The 19,328-nt window shown below is 40.2% G+C and overlaps 1 protein-coding gene across 1 annotated transcript in view; it reads left to right on the forward strand.

Annotated features, from left to right (window-relative positions):
- The window catches only part of mmp17a (matrix metallopeptidase 17a), a 116,576-nt gene that overhangs the window by 83,078 nt on the left and 14,170 nt on the right, over window positions 1-19,328 (forward strand). Inside the window, exons 4-9 of the mRNA XM_086152510.1 lie at window positions 4,578-4,864; window positions 15,001-15,177; window positions 16,073-16,175; window positions 17,401-17,483; window positions 18,048-18,200; window positions 18,343-18,600. Coding sequence (XP_086008636.1) covers window positions 4,578-4,864; window positions 15,001-15,177; window positions 16,073-16,175; window positions 17,401-17,483; window positions 18,048-18,200; window positions 18,343-18,600 — 1,061 coding nt within the window. The remainder of the gene's footprint in view (window positions 1-4,577; window positions 4,865-15,000; window positions 15,178-16,072; window positions 16,176-17,400; window positions 17,484-18,047; window positions 18,201-18,342; window positions 18,601-19,328) is intronic.

Here is a 19,328-nt window from a genome sequence, read left to right on the forward strand (position 1 = left end):
TCAAATGTTTTAGAAAATAATTGGTAAATAATTGATAATTCATTAGTTCCTGGTGGTTCTCCTCCCCATTTCCCACTGCAGGCCCACATCGCTCTGCAGCCACAGCCCCCTCCACCCCAATGCTAAAATATTGTCCTATTGTCAACACAGTTTATTTACTAGAATTCATGCAAATGGACTCAAACTTTACACTTCACTCAAATATCAATAATAAATGGTGAAACTCCTAGTTGTGTTTGTTTTTCACCGACAGTATTTTTTTGGTTGGCTTTTCAAATGTCAGGGTTGACTGCAACTTGGTGTCAGTACATTTACCATTTACCATATGAGGTTTAAAGTTATATGTGCTTAACGGAAAAAGGAAAGCCATACTGTTCAAACTGGCAGTCTTGGGTAAATAACCTTGAAGAAAACGTTTGAATATGTTACATGTTCTGAATATTAATTTGCTCTAAATTTGCGATATTAGCTGGGAATGAAGAGCATATACATTTATGTCTATATCTACATCTTTATCTAAGGAGCAGCATCCATCTAATTGCTGTATCACTTTGAAGACTTGCAAATCTTTAGTTAGCAGTCTGTTTCACCAATCCCCGCCTTGTATCTAGGCAACTACAAGGAACAGTCCCTCCTCGGTAGTGTCATATGCTGCGTTACTACTTTCATGTATTTACATAACCTGAAAGTGGTGAGAAAAATTATCCCTGATACTTTGATGATACAGTTTTACGGAGAAACAGCGAAAAAATTATTATAAAATATACCGGTATTGACCTCATGAGAACGCACGAAATAAGAAGGCATTAAAATCTGATAGATGTGTGTTGCTTGATTAAAACATAATCAATAATGTCATCAAATTAAGATTGCAAGATTGACAAAATGACAGGATCGGCGTCGCTGTGTTCAGAATGGATCAAAACGAAGTGAACCGACAAAGGCGAAATGGCTTGCCGCTCATTTATCATGCAGACGTAGTTTCCTTATGTAAACGCGAGTGTTTCCCAGGACTCTGCAAATCATCCAGGACGCAGGGTAGGAATGCGCTGACCTTGGTGGACACACTTTGTGCGCGCACCATCAGCCAGCCAACCCACACAATGGATTGTGTGCTCATATATGCTTACACACAAAAACAAACCCCTGTGCCTCCCCGGTGCTCTCCCCTCATCAATATTCTCTGACACACAAACACAGAGACACTCATAATCAGCCGCTCTCGTTCATCTGGATCCAGACTAATAAACAGGTGAATTGTCTGCTGAGGTTCAACTATTTACTTTGACCTTGGATAACTGTGATGCAGCAGCCGGGGTCAGACGAGCCAGGCGCTTTGAATAAATGTGATTTGCTGAGACAATTTTTAAGGATAAATCCATCTGAGAGAAAGAAAAGTGTAGGTGTCGCCACCATAAATGAGATCCGGTAATATTTCTAAGTGTTTTTTTTTTTTTTTTTTAACGATTCACTTTTACATTTATGGGATTGAATTTGAAATGGTGACTTCATTTCTCCTTTAGGCTGGAAGTGTTGATCCTACCCATGTGCCTTTCGACAACCTGTTGACATTGACCTTTCGGGGAAACACTCTTGGCAGTGAAACGCTCTTCTTCTTTTCATTTCGGCCGCCCCCTTTCAGGGCTCGCCACAGTGAATAACCTCCTCCGTCTAACCCTATTCTCTGTATCCTCCTCTCACACCGACTTTATGTCCTCTTTCACGACATTCCATAAATTTTGTCTTTGGTCCTTCTTGCAATATATTCACTATCTCTCTTTTGTACACATGACCAAACCATCTCAGTCTCGCCTCTCTGACCTTATTTCCAAAATATCTTAACACGTGTGCATTGAAATGCTTGCGGTGAAATGCATGCGGTCCCTAAAAGCAGTCATTCTAATGACATTCATTATCTAGAAACAACCATATAATAACTAAAGCGGCCAAAATAGCGATGATGATGGAGACTTAAAGGATTATTTTTAATTTTCAGCCCCTAATGTATCAAATGTACGCAGCCTCTTTCTCAAAAAAAAAAAAAAACAAAACATCAAAATTGTGGCTATCATTGTTTTTTGCAGGGGTTTAATAAACATGCCAGATATTGGAGCTGCTGGAGTTGTGATTGACATGAGGTCCGCAATAACAATGTCTGCAGATTGTAATATCTTAGTTGGTAATACTATATAATTTTTTGCCACTATGTTTCCCTGTGTGTGAAACAAAAAGTTTGCCTACCAAAGATACAGCAAACTGATAGACACAGGTAAACAACAGGCAAGGTGGTTGCGATAATCGTACATGACCATCTTCCTCACTGAGTCTTATTGGAAAACTACTCGTAGTTTTAAATGCATCTAGTTGATTATTGTGATGATAATCTTCTTTTCTCACACCAGCTAACTTTATATCCTTATTCACTCCATCAATAAACCTCTTGAGTCAGACATACATGTCCAGACCCTCTCACTTCAACCTTATCTCCAAAATATCTCTTCTCTGTTACCCCCACCCTTGCTTCCTGGCTTCCTCTTGTCTTTTAACCGGACATCGCTACTATTCTCAGCTCCATCTTCCGACCTTTTCGTTCTTGCTGATACTTTTGTAGCATACATTACCCCTGACACTTTCCTCTACCCAAGAAGGGGCTGATATAGTGCCCGATGTAGTCCCACCACCACCACCTTCTCTCACACCTACGGCACACCTTACTAGCATTTCAGCTCTGTACATATCCTGTTCCGGTCCAACATACTTCCCTGCCACTCCAGCCTTCCTCGTGCATTAACCTGGCTCCTCTCTCGGGACCCTGCCATGTAATTTTTCTAGATCTAGAGCAAAATGCAGTGCCCTCTGTACTTCTCAATCAACATTTGAAAAAAAATACTCCATGGTACTCCTTCGCAGCATGAAACCATACATATGCTTACTTCTGCCCTAGTCTAGCTTCAACTTATCTTTCCCGTAACTTTTTATCCGCCCTCCAATGCTACCATCTTTAAACATTTACAAATCACTGGTGTCACAGCCATCTTCTACACCTTATCACTTTCCAGCTCTTTTACCCAGATATACCCACAATGTCAACTAAATACAGGTAAAGCATTCTTGTAGTCTCTGATATTTGCACAGCTTTTCTAGCGGTTTTCATTCTTGTATGTCTGGGATATTGTGGGATGAATGAAGGTTAACAGCATGCTTAAAAAAATGGTTATATGCAAGTAAAATGCCCAATTTGCTTCCATTGTCACTAAACTGGACAACATCGCTGGTCTAACCACTGTCTTCTATACTTTTCTTTTTCTTTCATTGATACTCTCTTATGATAACATAACACTGGAAAGTTTTCTAAAAACATTCTAACCTAGCAAAATATTTCTTAACCCCAATGAGTGCAATGGTATTGATAGTTCAATAAACTTAAGTGGCATATTTAACCACAATGGAGGAGCAGAAACAAGTCAGCATTAGAATATCATTAACTTCTAGGTTCATATATATATATAAAATATATACCAGAGTGTGCCTTTTTTTTATCTCTCAAATGGAGTGGTTTCTCAGCAGCTGTTTGCGGTCATGTTTTTGTGTTCGCTCTCCCATTGATAACACAACCAATTTTTTTTTTTTTTTGGTTTGTCCTGTTTTAGTCCCCATTATTGTCACTGACTTCTAGTATTTTCTCTGATGCTGGTTAGGAAATTCAGTTGTTTTTTTTGTTTGTTTTTTTATTTTTTCTTGAAAACTGCAGCCGGTGGTTCCTGCTACTGCCGCGGCCACCGACAGAAAGGGCGTCGGGGCAAAAGCAATGTTTCAGATGCTTTAAAGAGCAGAGACAAATTGCAAAGTCAGATGAGAATGACCCAGCCAGTGACTCAGTTGCAGCTTTAAGTACCAATTACTCTATTTTCAAGTACAAGCAATTTGGAATTTGAACTCTGATAACTGGTAATATTCTAAAGTTCATTGTACGTACGGTGCAAAGGTTTATTGAGCTTGGGTTTTAAATATTCAGTAGAAAATGAGAAGTATATTATATTGTAAGTATACAGTAGGTAATGTATCACACGCCCTCTTGAGGGGAAAATTAAGATATTAGAAGGGGAGATGCAAAATTCTACGAAGGGAATAGAGGACGAGGAGAAGCGAAACATTTATAGGGTAGAAGAGGAGAAAGGGAGAAAAAAAGAAAAATGCACTGAGAGGTACAGCAGGACGTGAAAGATTTATGGGGCAGTTAAGACAGACAAACAAATGAATGGATGGCACATATAAATGAACAAATCCTAAACAACAGTGGACAAAAACAAAGAGACAGATAGCATGAAGCAGATTAAAAGAACTCAGCACTTAACATTTCACCAGTCAAACGAGGCTTGATTCAAACGATTAGAAGGATCTGATGCCCCGTGGCAGGTGTTTAGAAGTTTGACTTTGACAGGTCACCTGCGATTACAAGCTTAGACCCCGGAACAGCTGCCGCTCCGGCTCAGACGGGGATCAGAGGTCCGAAATGTAGCTGACGGCAAAAGTTGTCGCGAACGCTTTACATTACCGCTCGCCCTTTCTTCCTCCAGAGTGAGGACCTTCCCGAAGGATTCGGCCACGCTCGGAAGGGACACGGTCCGAGCCTTGATGTACTACGCCCTGAAGGTCTGGAGCGACATCACGCCGCTTAACTTCCACGAGGTGGCGGGAAGCGATGCGGACATTCAGATCGACTTCACCAAGGCCGACCACAACGATGGCTATCCCTTCGACGGCCCCGGGGGCACCGTGGCACACGCTTTTTTCCCCGGTGAGAGATTCACAGCAGGGGACACACACTTCGACGATGATGAGGCCTGGACATTTCGATCGCCAGGTGAGTGAGGCTGCTTCTGTGAAGGCCACGTGATAAAAGGTGTATGATTGGGAAAAGTTTAAACCGGAGTGAACAAAATCTAACCATAGAGGAATTGATGAGACACATGAGCTTGTTTTTATCGAAGATGTTTTTGGGACCAAAGAATGAAAAAAAATATATATATACATCTATATATAGAGAGAGAGATACAGGACTGTCTCAGAAAATTTGAATATTGTGATAAAGTTCTTTATCTTCTGTAATGCAATTACAAAAACAAAAATGTCATACATTCTGGATTCATTACAAATCAACAGAAATATTGCAAGCCTTTTATTTATTCTAATATTGCTGATTATGGCTTACATCTTAAGAAAACTCAAAAATCCTATCTCAAAATATTAGAATATCATGAAAAAGTAATTTTTGTTTTTTTAATTGCATTAATCACAATATTCTTAATCACAATATTCTAATGTTCTGAGACAGTCCTGTATATATAGATAGATAGATATATATATATATTATGAGCTTCCATTGCCGCCACGGACAGATTGCTGACTCTGTTTTAATCCTCTTGGTTCTAAAAATGAATATTTATTCATCGTGCTCATTTGTCGGAACTATGAATATGACTTGCAAAATAATCGGGTATAAGAAAGCTGAGGAGTGATCAAGGCAGTGAGGGGTTTTTGGCATTCCCTACAGCCACCATGAACAAATTATGTAATATAGATTCAGTCTATCACTATTTGAATTTTTTTTTTATTTGTTGACTGTCAGGGATTTTCTGCCCACACCACACCTCCACACAACAAAATATTTGTACACATTATTATGTGGTGTCGCCCAACTTCTTCTCCAGGAGTCATTCTTCTGACAGGAGTTATTTGGCTGTTATGATTATTTAGGTTATATACACATTGGTCTCAGGTATTTCTATCAGGAAAGATCGAAAGAAAGTTTATTTACTCGATGATAACTCCATTTCTGTAGTCCCGTGTCATGTTGATTTATATTGACTTTGCATATGATCATCATCTAAAAAACAAGATATCTTGCTTATAATTTATTTCTGATTTAAGAATCAGTAACATCCTAACGCTAATGCAGGTAACGGCATAATTTACTGTTTTATATATGTAAATAAAGTAAGTGGTTTACTTGCCTTCGCTGGACTTCTGAATTGTTGTATGGTCAACATATGTCTGTGGTCTACGTACGAATACAAGCCGTGGAACTGTTTGGATACACTGATCAGATGATTTAAAACAAATATATTTAGCTGTTTGATGTGATTTTCTTGAGATCTTCCAAAATTACACTGAAAGTTGTAGATAATAATATGTTCTTAACATGAATTTCTATATAACAGATTGCGAATTGCACCACTCAAAACATTTATTTTCATATTTTTTTATTTTCCTCGGGCTTAACTGTGGCACAATGGTTAGCGCTCCTGGTTCCGGCATAAGCGGTGTGTTAAGAGATTAATGAATGTATTTACACAATAAAACAAGAATACAACTGTAAGGGCTTTCATGTCAAAAGTCAGTTTCTCTGTGAATGTGGTGTATAAAAATAAAAAAAAAAAGGAACAAAAAGAGCCCATTTTCATGTGCGAGGAGGAACAGCTAATTGGATAAACAACTCCGCAAACTGTCCATTCACAAATTTCAAACAGTAACATAAACAGCGGGGTGTCAAAAACCTAATCTCGTGTAAAATTATATTCACAAGACGTGTTTCTGAAAACACATTTCGAGAAGAGGTCTATTTTTAAAACAATAAGGTTTTGTTTTTCTCCTTTTTTTTTCCTGTTCCATTTGCACATCTATTTCATGGCATTGATTTTTCACATGACTTGCGGCTCTTTTTTTTTTTTTTCTTTGTTTTGTTTTTTTCCAACTTGTTCTTTCCTGCGCTACAGTGTGGCAAATCTCATTACAGATCTGTTCTTACAGCATCAGTCATTTTTGGAATCCGCTGAATGAATAAATTAGGTCACGCCATTAGATACAGTAGCACTTGCGAAAAGACAGGAGCCAGAGCTGGAGGTAGCAGAGATGAAGATGCCCAGGTTCTCTTTTGGAGCGAGGAGGATGGATGGGATCAGGAATGAGTGAGATGGTTTGGACATTTGCGCAGGAGGGAGAGTGAAGGATGCTGAGGTTGGAGCTGCCAGGCGGGAGGTCTAGAGGACGACTGAAGAGGAGATTTATGGATGGAGTGGAAAAGGACATTAAGTAAGTGGGTGTGAGAGAAAAGGAGAGGGTAAGATGGAGGCATAGCACAGCAGCAAATTTAACAATACAGGACATAAAGATGAGTAAAGGGGCAGCGTGGTTTGGGTTGTCTTGGAACCGAAGTGTGGTTGAGCAGGACGTGGAATGGAGTGACGGCGGATGTGATGTTAGTTGGTGTGAGAGTAGAGGGTTAGATGGAGGCAGATGATTGGCCCTTGAGGCAGGGGTTCCCAAACTTTTTTTCCTGCGAGGGCCAAGTAACTTCCCTTCTCTGACGGGAGGGCGGGCCAGTATGTGAAAAAAAGTGTGACGATGGCAGAGGCGTCTAAACGTAAACATTTATTGTGTTCCAGAAAGCCACACATAACCAAAAATGAACTCTTTCTGGGATCTTGACAGGAAAAAAAAATCTGAAAATAAATGATGACATTATTAATGAAAAAAATAATAACCAAATAACCCTTTTCAAGTTTTTCACAGAAAAAAAGAACATTAAGTTTCTTGTAGACAATACTGTTTGCAGCTCTCTTATATCAAATTCACTGTAAAAAGCAGAAAGCAAGCAGGCAATGAACCCAAACTGATACCAACACAGCACATTTCACTACCTGCGTGGTTGTAGAATGGATTTTATCCCAGTAATTTCATTATGATTGTATTTGTATTATTATTTGCATTATGATTATAAAATCATGCTATTGTTTGGGGGCCGGGCAAAATGTGGTGGCGGGCCGTATCCGGCCCCCGGGCCGTAGTTTGGGGACCACTGCCAAAAGGGAACAGAAACTAAGGAAAGAAGATAGCCATTTGATCGTAGCTATCGGTCTCAAAAATCATACAAATTCCAATATATTTGTCAACCCCAGTGTATACATTTGTTCGTGTCAAGAGCCACACCTTAACAAAGCAACAAGCATCTCAGATCCTTTTTGAACAGAAAGCTCTCCAAGGCAAGTGTTGCTAAAAGAAGAGTAGCTGGCATGGCAAAGAGCGCTGAAGTTTACTAATGACACAGAAATGGGCCAAAAAACTCAAACTATACTATTAGCTCACGGGGCTTTCCCCAGCCTCTGTCTCGATATTTCCTCGGTGTTTATTTCGATGCAGGTGCTCGATGAGAGAAGTCGCCCGCCGTGCTTTATCTTGAATCGGAGTCAGACTTCAACGGCATTGCTTTGACTGTCAAAAGTGAGCCCTCCCGGATGACAGCGATGAACAGCCAACCAATGACTCATTGCTTAATTCACATTTTATCGACAGTAGCCGTAAGACTTCCCGGAATGTAATTTTCCCTTAAAGCCAGACAGTCCAAGCGAGTGCCACGAATAAACAAGCAATCTTGATTCGGTTGCTTTAACCACAAAAACTTCATTTGTTTTGTTTTGGAAAGGAAGAGGAGCCGAACTCACGAGTGAGTGCTTTTTAATCATCGTCAGAAAATTACCAGGGACGAAGGCAAAAATGGTCACCGGAATATTCATCTCTCGTTGCTCGGTAAAAGCTGCTCGCCATCTTCCACGGGAAGGGTTACCGCTTTTGTAAATTACTACCAGTCTTTCTACTTTCAATAAATTACTTGGGTGAAAAGTCATGTGCCAGGACTCCAATTTCACCAGACCTCGGCCTGTCTTTGACAGAATGTCTTCAAAACTTTTAATACATTTGCGATTTCGGAGCGAACCGATTCTTTGTATTCAAGGCAATGTGAGGCATTAATGACGTTCTTCTCCTTTTGAATCAATCAGCTCAATGGTGTTTCTGTTATTATGTCATTAAAGTGAGCAATAGCCTATGGAAGTGGCACAGCTGCTAAAAGTGTTGTAGAAAATTACCAAAGAGAAGGATGCAATTCCCCGCGGGGAAAAACTCTTATGCTGACTGCCGGCCAGTATCGGCACACAAAATAATATGACAAAGAGGCAAGCGAAGTTTTCTCTGTGATGGCAGCCACATTGAAATATGTTAATGAGAAAGTAATAGATGTAGAAATAAACCTAAATGGTAGTCATTTTAATTTTCTGTTCATGTATGACGTTGTGTTTAACACTACCTCTACCACTACCTTGTGTTCCAAAGTGAAGAAAGTAGCATGAAAAAAAAAAAAGCAAATGCATCATTTTGGGATTGAAGGCCGCCCTGCTGATAAAGTGACCACTGTGTCCATTGGAAACCCGCGGTATGATTCTCTTTTCCCTGCTCTCACCTTTTTAGTTTGCAGCAAACTTTCCATATAATGCAATAACGCTCACTTTTTTTAAAGTTTCATATAAACCTCATAACCCTTCATGAGCAAAGCACCCTTTGCTCGTCATTGTTGTCCAGATTTGTAGCCATCATGGATTCAGGGCTTTTATTTAGCTTGTAAAAAGTTGGACGCCCTGACCTTTGTTCACTTCCATTCAGTACCTTCTGTTAAACCATACGTCGAGGGACGGCTCGAAGTACAAAGCAAGAAGTTATTAACAGCATCATCGGCGTAGACAAAGGCTAGACTTAACCTGCAGGGGTGGGTCCAAGGTCTGTGCTTGTCATTTGCCTGTTAATTTCTCAAAAGCTCAAATTGTTTTCCTGCCATAAAGTAGTTAATGACCTGATATGAGGCAGCCTTCAATGTGAAAAAGGTTGACAAGATTAATTTTGCTGGCTGTGAATCATCTTATCTTGGGTCTTCCTGCTTTCAAGGTTACTTCATTCATTCACTCAAGACTGAACATTCATTAATACGGCTCTGTTGATGCTTTCATTGGTCGTTTTCATCATCGCCCTACGAGCTGCCAAAGCCTCGTTTAATTGAGAATCAGTCAAAGTAAAACCAGTGTTTGTGCTGTGGAGTGTGTTTGATTATAGAAGATTAGTTTATCAAACATTTGACCCTATCTGACAAAAAATATATACAATTACATTACAATACATTTACATTACATTACAGTCATTTGGTAGACACTTTTATCCAAAGGGATTTACAAAAAGTGCAATTCAGTCACCGAAGATCTTAAGTACCAGTCGTCGGAAGTAAGAAGTGACCACGCTACCAAATAGCCATCTCAGAACCATATACATACATACATTCATTTCTTCGTTTTTTGTTTTGTTTCGTTTTGTTTTTCGGGGGGTTGGGCGCTAAGTGCGATTAGTAGGGTAGTGCTTGGTGAAGAGGTATGTTTTCAGCTTACGGCAAAAAATGGGCAGTGACCCCGCTGTTCTTTTTATGGAGTTGGTTCTACCACCGAGGAGCCAAGACAGAGAAGAGCCGAGACCGGTTCGATCGGGAGCTCGGAGGGATGGGGTGGACGGTCACCCAGAGTTGGCAGATCGGAGGGGTCGGGTTGGGACATGTGGCTTGACCATAACCTGGAGATAAGATGGGGTTGTCCCATTCGCTGCCTGGTAGGCGAGCACCAGGGTCTTGAACTTGATGCGGACGGCTACCGGGAGCCAGTGTAGGGATATAAGAAGGGGAGTTGTGTGGGAGAATTTGGGACGGTTGAACACCAGGCGGGCTGCCGCTTTTTGAATAAGCTCCAGAGACCTGATAGTCACCGCAGGGGCACCGGCAAGGAGGGCGTTGCAGTCGTCCAGACGAGAGATGACCAGACCCCGGATGAGTATCTGTGCCTTATCCTCCGAGAGGAATCTGCAAATTTTCCTGATGTTGTAGAGGAGGAATCTGCAGGAACGTCCAACTGTTGCGACGTTCGCTGAGAATGAATGTCTAGGACAACACCCAGGTTTCTCACAGTTGTGCTTGGCCTTACCACAGTGTTGTGGATGGTGACAATACTACAGGACTGTCTCAGAAAATTGGAATATTGTGATAAAGTTCTTTATCTTCTGTAATGCAATTTTAAAAAAAAAGTACTTCTTCATGATATTCTAATATTTTGGGATAGAATTTTTTTGTTTTCTTAAGATGTAAGCCATAAACAGCAATAGTAAGATAATAAAAGGTTTGCAATACTTCAGTAGATTTGTAATGAATCCAGAATGTATGACATTTTTGTTTTTGTAATTGCATGACAGAAGATAAAAACTTTATCACGATATTCAAATTTTCTGAGACAGTCCTGTATACTCATCAAATCCTAAAAACTATAAAGCAACGGGTTAAACACCCGTGATTTCAAGTTAAATTCAGAATGCATAAGGTGTATATTTTGACCAGTGTAAGTTCTTAAATCTGCTCTAATCATTAATGAAAGAGTTATGAGTATGAATATCAGCCCGTGGAATTAGACATCACAAGGGAACGGTTAACTTAATCGGTTCTCCCGTCTTTTAAAATTTAGATTCAACCATGTGGTTGGATAATCTCTAGCCAGGAATTAAGAATGTGTTTAAAATACAAAAAAAAATATTTGAGGAAAATTAAATATAGTCATATAGATAAAGTACTGCCTAAAAATAGCTGTGGTTACTGACAGACCACACTAAATGATTTAAAAAAAAAAATACTTAGATTTAACTTTTACCAAAATCACAAGATATGCTTGATATGTCCTTTATTTCATATAAAATTGAACTTATTTAAATGACCTTAAACACTAATTTAATGCCAACTTGCAATCACTAGCTTGAGAAGCCAAACTCAAAGGTCTTACCTTTAATGTAAGAATCCCAACATATAGTTATTTGTCCTTCTTTTTTTTTTGTGATGTTTTACAAGAAACTGTGTATTTACTCAGTAATTTACACAACGTGTGTCAGAACAGCCCTTGGTGGCCTACATGTTGTCCACATGATAAACAGGAAGCGGATCCCGAATGCGCTCGGTGAAATATCACGGCTGTGACCCGACAGTGCCATCCAGTGACTTGAGTTGAAATAACTTTGAGAGCTACGTTCACGTTGTGGTTAAAATCAATACTGAATGGACCTAACCTTACATTATATTACATTATATTGCATTCTATTACTTCACAACGGTGTATTTGCATAATACTTTTATATCCGATTAAGAATTCATGAAAATGAAAAGCTTTTGGGCTTCAAGTTCAACTAATTATATTTGTATTGTGTTATATTTGTGTTGTGTGTGTGTATTGTGTTGTGTACACTCTAGTAAAACAATAATGCACTTGAGAAGTATATTGCTTGATGTACTGCCATTTCTCGCCATTTGAAACCACAAAAGTATCTTAAATTATTTGACTTTTCAATTATATACAGCCAGTGATGTGACAATTCCAGATGTCCTGTCGTTTCTGTAATTGCGCTCATTAGATATTCACAGAAGGACCCGAAGTAGATTTCCAGTCCTTTTAATGTATTATTTCGTCAGACACAATAGCTCCGTCCTGGAACACGTCTGTGGGCATGTCACACTCCCGGTCGGATTTTGTCTCATGCAAGCTCCTTGGAAATAGTTATATCATTAAAAGAACATTTTAATTGTGTACAACAAGCACATTTTCTTGTGAATATTATCTGTGGAAGCAGTAATGATCAGGCCCTATGTTCAATCTTTGACTCTGAGGCTGTGTAACTTACCATGTTATAGTTTCCAATTCATTAAATTTAGTGTATATAAGGTAAACTCCATTCTATCTTTTTAATTCCCTCTCATCAGTTTCAACATTTTCCGAAAATACTCCATGGGACAGGATTTAAAAATGATCAACATGAATACAAAAATACTTGTATCATGTACATGTTTCATACATTATTATCATTATCATTATTATTATCATTACTATCATTATTATTGTTGTTGTTGTTGTTGTTGTTTTTATTATTGTCATTACTTGTACATTAGTGCCAGAGTTAACTGATAATAGCCCTTTGACACAATTATTTGGCTTCTGAATAGAAAAGCACCTACATTATCATCCCTCCGGCAAATATGTCACATAAGTCATTGGTTGCTTCGAGCACGGATTGATTTCTCCAGAAGTGAACTTTGCCGTACTGGATGATCTCTATCCAGGGATATTCTTGTCATGATCAGCCCCCGTCACATTTAAGGGCTTACTGTGCGAGCTCAACTGGACCGTGAAAATAAAATGAAGGCTTTAATTAACGTGGCACAGATGAGAAGTGCTGCCACTCAGGCAACGCAGGCGCCAAATATAAGCTTCCAGTTGGAGCCGAATATAAGGTTCAGCGATGGATGAAGATTAAATAAGTAAATACATATAAGGGGATCTTGACGTTTTTCCTCCAATAAGGATGTCAACTGAGATTGATGTTTTCCCTAAATTCTTGTGGAATCTGAGACTTCATATTACTATAACGTGTAAAACACAATTCTTGACTTTCCATTGATTGTGTAGCTGAACAGCTTCACTCATATCAGGTTTGTTTTTTCCTCTAAAATGTTCCCAGTCCTTTTTATTTCTCTTTTCTGGAATCCCTTTATCTAGATCTAGACTTTGGATTCTACTCCTTCACACACTAACAAATATGCTGTTTCATCCAGGCAGTTTTCTCCAGTAAATACCCTCGGCAAAAGCCTAATTCTCCAGTAAGTGGCTCAAGTTCGCAATATTTCAATACAACCTAAAAAGGGATAGCCATAGGCGACTCGGGCCGCGTGCCAGCGCTATTTTCCATGCGCGGTTATTAGCTCTCTACCTTATTTGTCTTCCTCTCGCCCTGCTCCGTCTCTTCCCTTCCTCTCATTTAATTTCATTCATTTAGCCTAAATCTCACAGGTCTGATTCTGTCTGCGGGCGTGAGGTATTTTCTGTGAACCTCGAATAGAGTGTAAATACAATTACACGGTGCATCATTTTGCCCCGGATCCCGGCTCTCCTCCCCCCGATCCCGTTTTTGTTATCCGCATCCTCGTCGCATCGCGCGGTTATGAAGATTTGACATTTGCCTCCTATTTGTCCCGGGTGCTGTAAGCACGAGCGCGCGTCACCCGGACGACCTTTCGTCGTCCGACAGAACACGCCGCGGGAACCCGAGTCAAAGACGCATAGAGTTAACAAAAAGAACCGAGCACTTCCTCGCAGGAATTTCTCTGCTAGCTTGGCTCAACACACTGGTGCTCTCAATTTTACAAATCTAAATCTCTAAACCCCAGGTTTTGTCTTGCTCGGTGAAGCCAGACAAGGAGGTTTTTGGAGGGTTTGCCTTTTCCTTTTTAGTCGAACACGGAGGGAAATATGCTTCAATAGCCTGCAGCCGCTTGAGGTGTCTTTCCGCACTTAGGTTTTGACTGGCAGCCCAAGGGCTCAGGCCGTATTACCATATTTATCTCACTGCACCACATGCCCAACAGTCCTCCCGGCCACCAAAGCCGCCTTTTTATGTCTCTCAACTTATAACCTGTAGAGATCACTCACAAAGGGGGTAAACACGTAAGCGGGTTTGGTGTTTGCCCCACAAACGTCATAAAACTTGAAGCCGCGTGTGTTTCAGCTTGACTCCCTTTGCATCATGTCTTTTTTTTTTTTTTTTTTTTTTTTTCTGTATTAATGATTTACACACTAAATCAGTAACGTTAGTTCTAAGGGTACGGTTCAGATATTATAAAAAAAAAAAAAAAAAAAGTTATGGATCAATTCCTGAGCTCCTCCCAGCCTTTCAAAGCAGAATCCCTGATTATTCCCCACGATGGGTTAAATGTAGTTTTGCTGCATGTATAACTGAATGTGACAAAATAAAGGATTATTTTAGTTAATTGACATGAGCAAAAATAAGCTTAACCCTCATATTATGTTAAGGGTCAATTTGACCCATTGGGTCGATGGGTGAAATGGGTCAAATTGACCCTTAACATAATATGAGGGTTAATTGTCTGAAATATGTCGAGTTTACGTCAAGCCGGTATCCAAACACAGCAAATATAATTAAAAGGATAAACCAAGCACTTGGAACGATGTCATCCTTAAACAATATGCTGTTTCTCTATCTCCGTCTTGCTGTATCCATCTTCATCCCTTCTTTTTCTGTCCGCTTCAGACGCCCACGGAATGGACTTGTTCGCGGTCGCCGTCCACGAGTTCGGTCACGCCATCGGCCTGGTGCACACCTCAGCCATTGAATCCATCATGAGACCCTACTACCAGGGTCCTGTAGGAGACCCCCTGAAATATGACTTGCCCTATGAGGACAAGGTCCGCGTCTGGCAGCTCTACGGTGCGTCCGTTAATCCACCCGCCGTTCTGTGAGCCCGTCTATGCAGGACGGAGAGAGAGACTGTGCTGCAGAGTGCAACTTTATTGATTAATGAAAACATGGATGAAGTTAATTGGACCTCTTTATGGAATATGACCTTATCAGGCCATCTGCTGATAAAGAGTGCAGTGATGTGTCGAGGGGAGAATAATGATCGCGATTGTAATAGCAAAGTGCTGGGAAGGGGATGGGTAATGAACAGAAGTCAGTTTAATAAAAGCCCAGAGACAGGAAGTAGAATTTCAAACATGATATATCATGTTGTACTTATGTCACATAGATGTTTATATAAAAAAAAGTCAGTTAATTAAAAGCCCAAAGAGACAGGAAGTAGAATTTCATACATGATATATCATGTTGTACTTATGTCACATAGATGTTTATATAAAAAAAGTCAGTTTAATAAAAGCCCAAAGAGACAGGAAGTAGGATTTCATACATGATATATCATGTTGTACTTATGTCACATAGATGTTTATATAAAAAAAAAGTCAGTTAATGAAAGCCCAAAGAGACAGGAAGTAGAATTTCTTACATGATATGTCATGTTGTACTTATGTCACATGGATGTTTATATCAAAAAAAAAATCATTCACACCTTTGACATGATTCATTCTGTTTAACATTCCAAAAAAAAATCACAAAAAAAAGGTGCTATTCTTCCCAAATGTTATGTAATTAGATCATCGTTTCTTGAATACAATTACGCAGTTCGTGATCTTCCCAACCATTTATCATAATTGTCCACCGCTAAATTTAGAATCGGGTAATTCATTCATTAAGCTGTGAGTACATAATTTGTTTCTAATGTGTCTGATTAACTACATAGATTGATTCAATCCCATGTTGTACTCAGGTGTCAGAGACAGCGTGTCCCACACCACCCAACCAGGCAGCCCCTCCCAGACAGCAGAAGCTCCTATCCTGTTAGATCTTCCTGAAAACAGATCTACGGTGTTGTAAGTACAAAATTCAGTGTCTCAGTTTTTTAGTGCAGCCCGAAGAGCTCGACAATTCTGGTTGTGAAACACATAAAATAGTTTTACATCAACTCCCCCCCCCCCCATTACGCTCCATCCCATCGTTTCTCTTGTCTGTGCTTTTCTAACTCTTTCAAACACACACGCATACACTTGCTGATTTGATTTTTTTTTTTTTTTTTCTTCCAAAGTTTCCCCAGGCTTATATTTTCCCTTTTGCCTCAGTAAAGATGTCGGAGCAGAGAGGGAGATAAATGCCCGTTTTCCAGATAAAAAAAAAAAAAAACAAACAAGCCTTAAATTGTACCATTTGAACCCTTTGGGGAACTTAAAAAGTAAAGATTGGCTAAAGGGTGAAATAGCATAGGTCATGAAATCACCGGTAATTCCTATGGACGGTTTAATATCTTCTATTAACCAACAGCGTGTTCTCTGGCCGGTCGAAGGAAAGCAGGAGTGCACGGAAAGAACCAATAGGGGAACAGGGACGACATGTAAACTCCACATTTAAACATTAGTACATCAACCGTCTTTTCTCCGTCTCGATTCCGGGATTGCGTTTCCTGTTCGAAACTCAGCAGCATCAAAATAAAATGCATTTTTTTTATCACGACTATGACCCTTTTCTTGCCGTTATCACTAACCCCACTCCCCTTTCGGGAATTTATATGACATATATCTGGATCATACTTGACAGGGGTCACGAGCAACGGCCGCTAGGTAGCGACGTCGTGTCGACAGAGTCATGAATGGAGATCATTGTTGACCATACAAAGGCTGAGGAGCCCCTCGGTCACAGTCGCGGCCCTGTGGTGCCGACGGCTCGGTCATTGGCAAGCAGACCACGTTGGTGTTTTAAATCACTTAACATCCCCGCGGAGAAATTCATCGATCGCCCTTACTATTATGGCATGATGGTGTACCTAAACCGAATTAAGAAGTTCATGTGGTCAAGCGCAAGACTTTTCTCGGTGGTTAATCGTAATTACCACATTCTCCGGTGTGCGTGTATGTATGTCTATGTGCGCGTGAACACCAACAAATCGGATTAACAGCGTTGTTGTTGTATTTTTGCATTCAGTAATTGCATTTTTTTTTCTAGATTAAGAAAGAATGCTATTTCTGCCAACCTCTTTTTTTTTTTTTTTCTGATTCTTTACCCGCCTTCTCTCTCCTTGTCCCCTTTCATCTCCATCACTCTTAGGCTGGTACGAGATGCCCCGGACAGATGCACCAATCACTTTGATGCAGTGGCCCAAATACGAGGGGAGGCTTTCTTTTTCAAAGGTATTCAGCCCCTAAAAGGGGAAGAGCGTACAAGAGAAACACGCTGACAGATGAATAGCCAAAGATAGTGAGAGACAAGAGGGAGAAGCAGGTGAATGGAGAAGAGATGAATTAAAAGAGCAAGGGGACAGGGTACTGAGCTAAGAGCAGATTGGTGGCTTTTAGCAATCAATAGAAAACTATGTCATGTGTTGCACCCGGGGCTCGTCTCACACACCATCACATATTTTACAGTCTAAACAAAAAGGCTGCTGGTGGGCTCACACTATCAGTCTGACCCTATTAACTGCTTTACTTTGAAATGATATTTTTTGTTTGTTTTTGCTCTTTGCGATTACTCACCAAGTGTCCAAGATTTTGCCAGTTACGTTATAATGTTTATAGAGAAATCAAAGGTATCAGTGTCACGGATGTTATTGTGACGAATGGCCGAGACCTGTGAAAGGCTCCTTACTGACACGCATATCTCCAAAAGCACCGCTTTGAAAGAATATCATTTTTCTACCTGATATTGTACAAAAAGAAAGATACCTTATGTGCTGTCATTCTTTCTTTTCATTCCAGGGAAGTACTTTTGGCGGCTAACAAGAGAGAAGCACCTCGTGTCTCTTCGTCCCGCTCAGATCCATCGTTTCTGGAGAGGTCTTCCACCCAATCTGGACAGTGTGGATGCCGTCTACGAAAGACCTGGTGACCACAAAATAGTCTTTTTCAAAGGTGAACCGAGGAGCTTTCTTTGATTAATTCTTAAACTCACTTACCATCAGTTATTCATTTGTCTTTGTTGCTTTAGATATCTGTCTAGATAAATCTTGATGCCCGGCCTCGGTTATCACTCTTTTCATTTACTCCTTTCCAGGTCTGAAGTATTGGGTTTTTAAAGATAATAATGTAGAAGAGGGTTATCCGCGTCCGATCAGTGACTTTGGCCTGCCCATGGAAAGTGTGGACGCAGCCTTCGTGTGGCTCCACAATGACAAAACCTACTTCTTCAAGGACAACCACTATTGGCGCTATGATGACCACCTTAGACGTATGGATCTGGGCTATCCGAAAGACAGCACCCTTTGGAAAGGACTCCCACCGCATCTTGACGATGCCATGAGGTGGTCCGATGGTGAGTAGTTACAAGATTTCTTAATGCTGCAAACTTGATGACATTATAATAAGGGAGCGATCCATTGAAAGCTTGGATTTCGTGTCGATTTTGAATGCACAGTGGGCCAAAATTCTAAACTGTGACAGTCGCGGGCCAACATTGATATTTATTGAAAAAAATCTTCCTCCCTCCAGATATATCAATGAACCTTTTCATATGGATACAAACAAGTTTTGCTTGAAAACTAAATATAGAACAAGCATAGCTTAATATACAAGACATACTTTACAATATATAACTTAATATTGCGCACATGCAAAATCCTGTTTTCTACCTAAGTACTAGGGTATTAGCATAAGGTCGCTATGACTACTGTCAACAGAAGAGAGGGCGTTTATGTGTCCTGTTGTGATTTTCATGCCAAAACACCAGCAGAAAATTCTGGGATTTGTAGAATTAGTGATACATGCACTGTAGACTATACCGGCGGGCCAGCTCTAATAGTCATTTGGTAAGGCTTTGCGGGCCAAATATAATTACAGTACGGGCCAAATTTAGCCCGCGGGCCAGAGTTTGACACATATGGTCTAGAGGCCTAGATTGCATACTATTAAATTTTCAGGGTACAAGATGAATCTCAGCTCCTCACAGACCATGTGACATCACTGTTGCACCATGTTCCAGCTCAAGGCGTGCAACTGCCAAGCCAGCTGAAGCATGGGTGTCTGTTTTTAAAAGCTGAAGCA

The sequence above is a fragment of the Fistularia commersonii genome, chromosome 9 (assembly GCF_037954325.1).
Source record: "Fistularia commersonii isolate RoL2024-O1a breed Wild chromosome 9, RoL_Fcom_v1.0, whole genome shotgun sequence".
Taxonomy (NCBI): Eukaryota; Metazoa; Chordata; class Actinopteri; order Syngnathiformes; family Fistulariidae; genus Fistularia; species Fistularia commersonii.